Raw genomic sequence first — 10,462 nt, 5'->3', positions numbered from 1 at the left:
GTTTGTTACAGTAGGTTTGCATTCCTTGAAATCAGGTGATTACAGGGAGAAAAGTAAAAGTCAGTGAGAGCGAGGAGCCTGCATCTGACCCAGAAAAAGATGCCAGAGAAGATCAGATGAGAATGCTGATGATTTCCACTGCATGGAAAGTCTGTTCAGGAGTTCCCAAGACCTCAGGAGCTGGTGACACTGGAGCACAATCTGGTAACAGGCATTGACAGGATCCTTTGCTGTCCACAGTATTGTCCATGGTCTCCATCCCAGAGGTTTGCAGGAATACTTAGCCTCTGGGAGAAAATTCCTTAGAGCCAGCGGTGGCCTCTCGCTTTGGAGAAACCTCTGTGCCCCACAGGGAGCTCTTGAGCCATTCCTGTAATAAGGGAGAGAATTAAATGACAGAGGACCAAGAAAATCTGTTTGGCATCACGAGATTTTGTATTTTCTCACATTAACGAAACTAGTAGGAAATGAGGAGCAGCTGTCTGGGGCTTTCTGCAGCCAAAATCTCTGCAGGAACAACTCCTACTTCGGAACTATCGACAAGTCTGGGGCTTGCGTTTCATGAAAACTGCGTTACGAAGAAAACACTTTCAGAAATAGCAGCTCACATCACACTGGCTTTCACTTCTCTGAACACAGTGTCTTCCTCCTTCACTATGATTCAGGGCACATTCAGGCACCAGCAGACAAGGCTAAACACTGACACTCTGTATTTTCCATAGTGAAGTAGCCCACAGCTCTACCAGCCAGCATTCCCGAGGCTTCCCCTGGCAGCATCACACCTGAGCTTGCAAAATGCTGGCTGGTCCCAGCAGGGCATTGTAGGGAAAGGTACATACTTGCAGTGGGAATTGTTGCCTCTCCCTGGGAGCTGGACCAGCCAGGACTGAGGACAACTCGTTCTGCCCCATGGAGGCTGCCAAGGGCTTCGCTGGCCGCTGCAATAAACAAGTTTGAAGTTGTTTGAAAATACTGCGTGCAAAGAAACAAACACTGAGCTGTTCAGTCTGCAGCGGGGTGAAGTTCTTTCTAAACAGAGAAGAGCCCCTTAACCCTGCAGAGCGAGGCAGCCGCTGGGAGCCAGCTCTTCCCTAGGGAAGGGGACGGGAAAGGCTCCTGTGGGAGACGTGTCTGGCTGGCAAAGGTGAAACCTTGGCAGGATGAGGGGAAGGAGCGTGCTGGGACCCTGCCAGAGCGTGGGCTTCACTGAGCCCCTGCAGAGCTGGGGAGATGTCCTGAATGTTGCAATCCTTGTGCAGGCCCTGAAGGCCGCCCACGGTTCCATGACCTGGCATAATGAAGGAGGGACACGTGATCCTGCATCCAGCTCTGGGATAAGAGGGATATGGAGCTGCTGGAGGGAGTTCAGAGCCCACAGAGATGCTCTGAGGGCTGGAGCAGCTCTGCTATGGAGGCAGGCTGGGAGAGCTGGGATTGTTCAGCCTGGAGAAGAGAAGCCCAGGGGAAACCTGAGCCCCTTCCAGTGCCAGTGGGACTACAAGAGAGCTCCCATGGCAGCAGGAGCAGCACGTGCCTGTGCCAGCAACCCCCTGTCCTGGAGAGCTCCATCTCCCAGCAGGAATGGCCAGGTCCTGGTCCCAGCCCTTTGCTTGGGCTGCTGTGATTTCCCCTCTCCCACAGATCCCACGGCGTGTGTGGGCCTGCACAGTCCCCACCTCTCCACGTGTCCCCTTCCCACTCCTCCATCCCCATCCGATGTGTCTGCACATGCACGCTGACAGTCCCTAAGAAAGGAGCTCTGTTCATTGCCTGTTCTGGGAAAGCCTCACCTCCTTCCCATCTCCTCCGGGCAGGAGAAGGCTGTGGGAATGACAGAGGCTGTGGGAACAGCTCCACATGAGCTTGTCGTTAAGGTGGGTGAAGGAGAGACCCAGAAAATCTCTCTCCAGTGGTGCTGTGGGGCTGATCCCCAGAGGTGTCTCCGTGAGAGCTGGTGGCCCCTGTGAGCCAGCCCCAAAAAGCAGATACCACGTGCAGGGCTGTGATCTGATAGATGTGCCTGTGCTGGGGCCACCAGGGCCGAGCTCTGAGCTGAGCCCTTCCATCCCAGCAAGTTTGCTTTGGAAGGGGCCATCAGAGCCTTCAGGGCTTCCAACACCCAAGGAGCCTTTGCACGAAGCAGCACAATAAACACACCAGGGCTGGGCAGGAAAACAAAGCCAGGCACACACTTCCCTGCTCAGGCACTTAACCCTTTTGAAGCCTTGCTGGCTCAACTGACAGACCAGGGAGTCACTGGACCCCTTCCCTCTCCAACCCCAGTTTCTCTTCACTCTTGTAAGAACAAAGGGTATCCTTCTCCTCTGCCCAGAACCTCCGCACTCCTGTGGGTTTCAGCTATAACCCCACTGGTAACCTGCTCCCACAGCAGGTGGGATGGATGACCAGAGTCAGCCTGGGAGCATACTTCTGTCTTATCCAAGCTTGCTTTCTGGGACCATGGCAGCATGTCCACTTCTCTGGCTCCTGACCTGCTGTTGTGGCTGTGGGTGAAGGCAGTCCTGCTCACCCCTGTGTGCCAAACTGAATCAAACCGTCAGTACAAAGAGCTGATGTGCCCAAATCCCTTCCCACTGATCTGGACCACAGCCCAGAGTCCTCCCTAGGGGCATCCTCCCCACCCACACCTCCAGAGAACTGCGGGTTCACCCTCTCCGGGCCACTGGGGTGAAATTTAGGAATCAACCCAAATGCAGGAGCCCTCGAGGAACCCCCCAAGCTGTGACAGAAGGGACAGGGTAGAGCAAAGGCTGTCTCTAGCAGAGGTGCGAGGCAGTGGTGCAGCCTGTGATGCATCCGCTGAGAGGAAAGCCCCCGGGCAGCAGAGGATGCGCCGCTTCCCTTGGGCGCTCACCGGATGGCTGATAAGGAAAAAAAACCCACCCGTGCCCGGCCTGCGGGAACGGCCCCTCACTGCCCTGCCAGCCCTAAGGTGACAGGGGCCCTGCGGAAGGGACACGTGGCTTTTCCTGCTCCGTGAAAGGGTCCTGCTGTCCCCAGGGAGCTCACACCACCCTCCGCCCCCGGGGAAGGATCCTGCGGAGTTTCCTGAGCTGGAAGGGCCTCTCTGCCTCTCGCTGCAGCAGAGGATGCCATCGTGTGGCAGTGATCGCTTCCTCGGCTGAACATCGCTGCTTTCCAGCCTGGAGTTAATGAGCAAACTCCTCCTGTTCGAGTGTGTTCCCGTAGCGCCTTAGCAGGGTGGTGAACCAGGGGCTCCCAAAGTGACCTCCCTCTGCGTCCTGGACACCTCCAGGGGTTGGGATTCTCCGGGATAAGCCCAGCCCGTGGAGCAACGAGGCTCCTGCAGATCCCTGGCAGGAGCTGGACCGGGCACCTGGAGAGGTCACGAGGAGATGATTTCAGCGCTGCTGTATCATTTCCCGCCCGCTGAGATGCAGGACACAGATAAACATCCCTGCTCCGAGGGCGCCGGGACTTTCACCGCGGGACAATGGGCTGACTGAAGAGTTCAAAAAAAGAGCTTTCTCTGCTGGCTGTTTATGCCGCTCTGGATGTTCCTTTTTTCCCTTTTCCACCATCCCCTCCCATTCACTTCACCCCTATCTGGCTGCTCTCCCACCTTGCTTCCACAGCAGCAGCTCGTTCCACGAACAGCTCCTCCAAGCCCTACCCCCGGGCTGGCAGGGCAGGAGGCTGCAGGCAGGCTTCTCCAAGTTGCCAGCTAAAGTATTTCAACAAGGAAAAGCCATTTCTGGGAAAAGGGTTAAGCCAAGCCCCTGGGAAGGTCATAACCAGCAGCCTCAGGGCATCCTCTGGGGCTCGGCAGGGGCTGAGTGGCAGCAGCTTGAGGTGGGATGTGTGACCAAGACCCTCAGAGGGACACCACTGGCTATTTCTTTTTGATATATATGCATAAGCAGGTGCACACTGTGAAGATGCACTGACACCGCTCACACCCTGCAGCAGAACAGGAGCTCAGGAGCAGAGACACGAGTGGGCTTTGACCAGTGCCAGACTCTGAGCTCTCTCCTGCCTCAAGGTCCGGGTCAAATCCTCCTGCTGTGCCTGGATGGTCTGTAGCACCTGAGGAGAGGAAGTGCTGGGCTCTGCCCACTCACTGCCCAGGCTCTGTCTGGTTCCACCCCCGTTCCAGGTTCCTTCCATTGTCTCTTGGTTCCACTGGTTCCTGTGGAACTGCCAACGCAGAGACAGTGACTGAGTGCTGCCTTGATGTGAGCGCAGTCACACCAGCAGGTCCTTGGCTGGCTTATGATCTTCCAGGTTATCCACAGCCTCCAAGCGGCCTGTGGTGGTTCAAGGCTAGATTGGACCCTACAGCAAGCGAATCCTCAAAGAGAAGTGGGAATTACCTGTCTTCAGGTAAAGGAAATTACCTGTCCTTGGCCTCCTCACGAGCCTTTTGAGGGAGCTGGGCTTGTTTAGCCACATCAGGTCAGCTGCTCTTGCAAAATGAGGCAGCCAAGTGACATTCACTTTCCTCCTTGTTCCCACTAAAAACCTGTAAAGAGTGATAGAGGACAGTTTGGATATTAATAGAGTTTTGGTTAGTAATTCCAGAAAATGGCATTCCAAAAGTAGTGGAAAGGGGGGGAAAGGTAGGAAATGCCATCAGGCTCAGGTGTGTTTTGTGACTCATTTGCACCCACAGCAAAAGGCTGTTTCATCTCAGGGACTGTTTGGGGTTTTACATCCATGAATCTTAACTCAGCCACTTAAATGTGGTTTAATGGTGAATCAGGGTGGGGAGGCCCTGTGGTCTCCAGGGATGCACATCCTGGACACCAGTGTGTCCTTTGGGTCTGCCACGACCGGGATTCTGGATTTCCAGAGTTCCACTGTTGCTCCTTCCAGGAGAGCTGAGACATGGCCACTGGCACAACTCACCCGTCCGTGGCATCCTCCAGAATGGCTTCTGGATTCCAGGGTGGAGTGGTGACACCTCATATTCCAAGGCTGGCCAGAGAGGCAGAGAAGCCTGTGACTGTGAGTACCCACTGTGGCTGGGCAGGAGCTGTGCTAAGGCTGGGAACTGCCCTTGTCCCTCCTCTCCCAGCCCCTCCCGTTGTCCAGCAGCACCAGTGGAGCTCCAGACCCCCTCCCCAGCTTTTTGTGCTGTCCTTCTGTTGGCAGGGGCTGTCATGGTCCAGGACTGTCCTAGTGGCTGTGATCACAAATTATTCATCGGTGGCACTTGAACAAGAAAAGCCTTTCTGAACAAGGGCATTTCTGAGAGTCTTGCTGGGTTTTTTTTTTTTTTTTGCCTTTCAGCTGACTCCCTCTGCCTTCCAGAAGGAGATGTCTCTCACCACCAAGCAGAGGCTGGCCAGCACTCGGGAGATGAGTCTGCCCCGGATTGTCCAGCGTCACGATATGAGTGAGACCTCTGATCACAAGGTAGCCTTTCCTGCTTTTTCCTTGCTGTTTGATGTGATATTTGAAGAGAGTGTCAAAAGAGCTGCACAGCTGGAGCCTGGTCTGTGTGGTGCAGCAGCTTTTGATCAGCTCAGAGCAGAGGTGGCTGAGCTGCTGATCCCCCAGTGGGAGCTGGGCAGCACTGGGGTCAGTGCAGGATCCTCATCCATGAACCTTCCTCCCAGCAGCTGAACCTCTCCCTGTCCTCTCTTGCCTCTCCAGCTCTCGGTAGTTGACCCAGAGCAGACCCTGTTCCATCCCTTCCCATCAGAGGTGGTGTTTCAGAACTACGTCCCACACAAGGTCTGTGAAATGCCGCTGGTTCTGAGGAACAGGGACATGGTAAGTGCTGGGATCTGGAGGTTGAACAGTGTGCTGGAAGAGGAGATAAGTGTAATTCCTGTGGTGTAGGCAGAGCAAGTTACCTGCTGCAGCACATCCAGAATGAAATGCCTCAGCACCTCTGCTTGGCAAGATGAATCTTCCCACGCTGGGGATCGTCCCCTGATATTTGTCTTTGCCAAGTACCAGCCAACAGACAAACAGTGAATTTGCTCTACTCATGCTTCCTCAAGTATAAAAGGACATTTATGTTAACATTTCTGCCAGTCTCAGTAAAAAATAATCGTCCCACTGCCTCTGGCTGAGCTGCTTTTGCCCAGGCAGATGGGACTCAAGTCCATCCTTCTTTATTCTGTGCCTGCACCTCCGGAGCCAAAAGTGCTTTGGGAAGGTGTTTAAGGAAGGATGTCACCAGGGCGTGGCCTGGTCTCTTCTCTACCTGTTTCCACAGGTGGCAAAGTCATCGTTCCATGTCTCTCCTGCAGGTTCCTCGGCTGGTGAGGGTCACTATGGAGAGCTCACCCTACTTCAAGCTGGTTGGCCCCAGTGGCGTGTGCCGTAAGGTCCCACCGGGCATGTGCTCGACTGTACGCATCGTCTTCACCCCCGGGGAGAACAAGGCGAGTCTGGAGCTCCCAGGAGATCAGAGCCTTCAGGGGGAAGTGAACCTGCAGGGCTGGATTCAGGACAGGGCACCTGGCCTGGGTTTTGAGGAGCTCATCTGGTTTCAGTGGGGTCGCACCGGATCCAGAATTATGGGGTACTCTTTGCCCGTGGTGAAGATGTGGATAAATGCTCTGTGCTCAGGCTGTTTCTTTCCGTGCAGGATTATTTCCACTGTCTCTTCTGCACCACTGAAAGGGAAGAGTTCGTTGTGCCAATTCGGGCCATCGGTGCCCGGGCTGTCCTGGACTTCCCTGACCAGCTGGACTTCTCTGTCTGTCCGGTCAAGTACAGCACCCAGAAGACTCTGATGGTTCACAACCTTGGGAACAGGGAAGCCCGTTACCAAATCAGCACCCAGAGGTAAAGCAGCTCCTCTGTCTTTGTGCAAAGCACCTTCAGGTGTTAATAGAATTGTAATAGAGCAATAAAAGGAATGAGAGCAGGATCTCCTGAGGGCTGGATCTCCTCAGCAGTGAGTCAGTAGCAGCTTCTCATCCTGTGTGTTCTACCTTCTGCTGATTGTGGTTAGTTTTCTTCTCCCTTGCACAAACGAGCTGCAAAAGGAATATTGTCCCCAGATCTCCCCCAGGAGCCCTGATCTCTCTCCCTGTGTTGCAGCCCCTTCTCTGTCGTTCCGACCATGGGAACTCTTGGCATTGGTGACACCCTGCAAGTGACAGTGGAATTTCACCCCCTGCAGACGGGGGATCACTGTGCATCCCTGGTAGTGCACTATGGCACAGGTGAGCGCTGGGCACTGCGGGGCTGCCCTGCTGTGCCCTGGGCGGTGAGGAGAAGGCTCTGCCTTTGCTGAGAGATGCCCTCCAGGATAAAAGGCTGGGTTGCTGCACTTGGCATTTGGGGCTGGCACTGTGGCATAAAGAAACCACCCCATAGAAATGCCATTCCTAGAGAGCATGTCTGATGCTTGCTGCTTGCATCTCACCTGGGAAACAACCACCTGCAACAGGAGGGGTGGGATTGGCACTGGAGGTTGTGTCCAGGAGGTATTTGGTTGGGAATAATGGCCATCACTTCACTTATTCTTCTGGGTCTGCCTTTTCTGCCCACGTGCCCCCCAGGCATCCTTGCTTGTCACCAACAAGGGGCCAGGAGAGACAGGAGCTCCTGGAATGCCTGCAGGAGAACCCTGGGCAAGCTGTGCCTGAATGGGGCTCCTCAGAGTCACCTGAATGACTTTGATGCAGAATTCCCTGTGACCTGAGTGGGTCACCCGACCACAGCTGGCTATCTCGCTGTAAATACTGTCACCTTGGGGACAAATCTCCACAAACACACCGGAAATAAGGTGCTTGAGGTGGTGTCCAGGACATCCCCACGCTGTGCACACACAGCAGCTGGGATGTGATAAATATCCTGATCCCTGGGAATGCTCATACAGCCAAAAGCTGTGACTTTTTCTTCTGTTACCCGTGGTTTGCTCTGTTCCTTGTGCTTCCAGCAGCGAGCGAGCTGAGCAAAGACTCCCCTTTGCTTTGTCCCAGGTGAAGATACCCACACGAGCCTTCATGGGTCAGCTGTGAATGTCCACATCAGGCTGGACAGGAATTCCGTGACAGTTGAGCAGACTTACATCACACTGTCAAACCAGAGCACCCTGAGGATCCACAACCACAGCAGCGTCACAGCCCGCTTCCAGTGGAAGGCCTTTGCTACTCAGGAGGAGGAGGAGCAGCTGAAGCAGAGGTGGGTTTGAAAGATGCATTTCAGGGAGATCCACTGCCCGAGGGTAAAGCTCACATCTGCTGGTCCTGCCTCCTTTATTGGGTGATGCAAAACAAAGTCTCTTCCCCCCTCAGGGCCTCTGGTTTTATGCATGCAAAGCCTTTAATGTCACTGAAGGGATGTGATGTGTGAATTAATTTGTTTGCTTTGAAAGTGCTCTGGGGTGCTCTGGTGGAAGGCAGTGTAGGGAACAGGGCAGTTGGAGTTTGCTTATCCCTGCAGGTCCTAAAGGGAAAAAGCAAAGAGTGATCCTGGTAACCTGCAGCTGAAACACAGATTTCTCCTCCCTTCCCAGGGAAGCCCCTCAAGGTCAAGGTGTCCCTTGATCTTGATCTGTATTTGCCTCCCCCCAGAAGATCTGTGGGTAGGAAAAGTCAGTTGAGGTGGCTGGTGGATTCTCCCTCAGTTGTGGCGGTGGCTTTGAGCCAGGAGGCTCTCTGGAGGGTTTTGCTGGCTTTCAAAACCTCTCCTGAGCTTGTGAGTGTGGAGTAAAACCACCTGCTGTGCCAACAAACAATGAGGGATCCTCTGATCCGTCTGGAACTCCGTGGCTCGGGGTCAGCCCCTCGCTGAGGAGCTGCTGCTGCTCCTCCCCAAGTGCTTTTGCTGCTGCTGCACTTACACTCATCTCTGCAAATATGTGGCCTGTTAAAGGATCTGCTGGGTTTGTCTCTCCCCGTGGCTGCAGGCTCTGCCACAGGCTGTGTGAGCAGGAAAATGCCCAGGTGGATAATTTCCTGGAGTGGAGCAGAGCGGACACCACGCGTGGAGAGCGCCTTTCCCTTCTCTCCCACATCTTCCAGAGTGAGAGGGCAAAGGTGCAAGGGGATCCCATGCTGTTCTTTGATGACATTTTCACTCTTAAACCGGTGGTAAGTGATACCTGAGGTAGCTGATGGCTGAGAACCTCCCTTCCTCTTCCTCCTCCTCCTCCCTTGCATGAGGTCACTTGGCAGATTCCCACCTCAGCTGGCTTGATGTGCTGAGAGGGAAGACCCTGGCTTTCTTGTGAGGCTGGGAGAGCTTGTTGCACAAAGCATTTCTGCCCTGCAGGCTGCAGGAACCTGCCTAAATCTTCCAATCTCTCTTATCAATGTGACTGATAAGAGTTGCTGGTCACTGGCGCTCTGAATAAAGGCTTACAGTGCTGTGGCTGAAAACAAGACATGTGATGTTTGAAGGTGAAAGATTTGTTGTCCCCTTGTGTTTTAGGAGGGAGAGATCTGGCCTAATTCTTCAGCAGAAATCAGTGTGATCTTCAGACCCCGAGAAGCCCGAGTGTACAAACACGCCGTCTACTGCGACATCTCGGGTACGGCTCCTCTCTCCTGCCTCTCTCACCCACACTGAGGGCACTCAGGGTAGAAATCGTCCCAGAGTTAAGGTCCCCTGGGGGCAAAAAGAATTGAAACAGGGAAATAAACCTGGAAGGAGGAAGAGGAAAATTTCTGGCACTTCCTAAAGCTCTGGTGTCAATACAGGGGTAGAAGAAAGGATGGTTTCCACTGACATATCTCCTGAGGGAAGAGAAGGGTCCATGTCTTCTCCTGGAGAATCAGGACCTGGTTCTGTCCAGCTCAAAGTCAGGGAATAGCACTGAGGCAGCCTGGAAAACTCAGGATAATATAGGGAATTATTGCATTGAAAGAGAAATCTCTCCCCAGGCCGTGAGACCAGGCTGCCCCTGCGCCTCATAGGGGAAGGCCTTGGGCCCCGGCTCCACTTCCAGTTTGAGGAACTGGACATTGGGAAGGTTTCTGTCATATCACTCCACAGATATGAGGTGAGCAGCAGGGGTTGGGGTGAATCCTGATGGCTCCTGGGGCAGCAGCGAGCCTGCCGGACCTGCAGAATTTCTGGCAGCTCAGGCCAGTGATACTTGTCAAATTTGGGGCAAATTCCACAGAATCTGGATCTTTCTGATGGGGTCTGAAAGGTGTGTCTGTTGTTCCTGACACCCTCATCCCTGTTTTTTGCAACTGCCCTTGGAGATCAGCTGGGAGGCCTCCTGCAAAACAGTTAATTGTTTAATTCAAAACCAACTCAGCCTTCTGTAAGAAAGGAGATTGCTGATGTGTTTCCATCTTGCTTTCTTGCTGCTGCAGGCAATCCTGGTTAACAAAGGGCCTATTGAGGGTCTCTTCAGCCTCATCCCTCCAACTACAGCCGTGGGCTCCTGCTTCACCTTCCTGCCCCAGCAGGGCATCATTGCACCTGATGGGCTCCAGGCCATCAGCATCTCCTTCCGTACCACCATCCCGGGGGAGTTCAAGGAAGAATTCCAGTTCAG

The 10,462-nt window shown here is 54.0% G+C and overlaps 1 protein-coding gene across 1 annotated transcript in view; it reads left to right on the top strand.

Moving 5' to 3' along the window:
- Positions 1-4,870: 4,870 nt before the first annotated feature.
- LOC114069555 (hydrocephalus-inducing protein-like) overlaps positions 4,871-10,462 on the top strand; it is a 25,313-nt gene continuing 19,721 nt past the window's right edge. The window contains exons 1-10 of the mRNA XM_027906437.1: positions 4,871-4,989; positions 5,275-5,400; positions 5,641-5,760; positions 6,246-6,380; positions 6,587-6,786; positions 7,045-7,169; positions 7,932-8,133; positions 8,861-9,044; positions 9,385-9,484; positions 9,837-9,955. Coding sequence (XP_027762238.1) covers positions 4,912-4,989; positions 5,275-5,400; positions 5,641-5,760; positions 6,246-6,380; positions 6,587-6,786; positions 7,045-7,169; positions 7,932-8,133; positions 8,861-9,044; positions 9,385-9,484; positions 9,837-9,955 — 1,389 coding nt within the window. The 5' untranslated portion in view covers positions 4,871-4,911. The remainder of the gene's footprint in view (positions 4,990-5,274; positions 5,401-5,640; positions 5,761-6,245; positions 6,381-6,586; positions 6,787-7,044; positions 7,170-7,931; positions 8,134-8,860; positions 9,045-9,384; positions 9,485-9,836; positions 9,956-10,462) is intronic.

This window comes from Empidonax traillii, unplaced genomic scaffold (genome assembly GCF_003031625.1).
Source record: "Empidonax traillii isolate 1590-97213 ecotype Southwest subspecies unplaced genomic scaffold, ASM303162v1 scaffold1297:size275931, whole genome shotgun sequence".
NCBI classification, from domain to species: domain Eukaryota; kingdom Metazoa; phylum Chordata; class Aves; order Passeriformes; family Tyrannidae; genus Empidonax; species Empidonax traillii.
The sequence above is the reverse complement of the archived record's forward strand: the minus strand, read 5'-3'. Positions and strand labels throughout refer to the sequence as shown.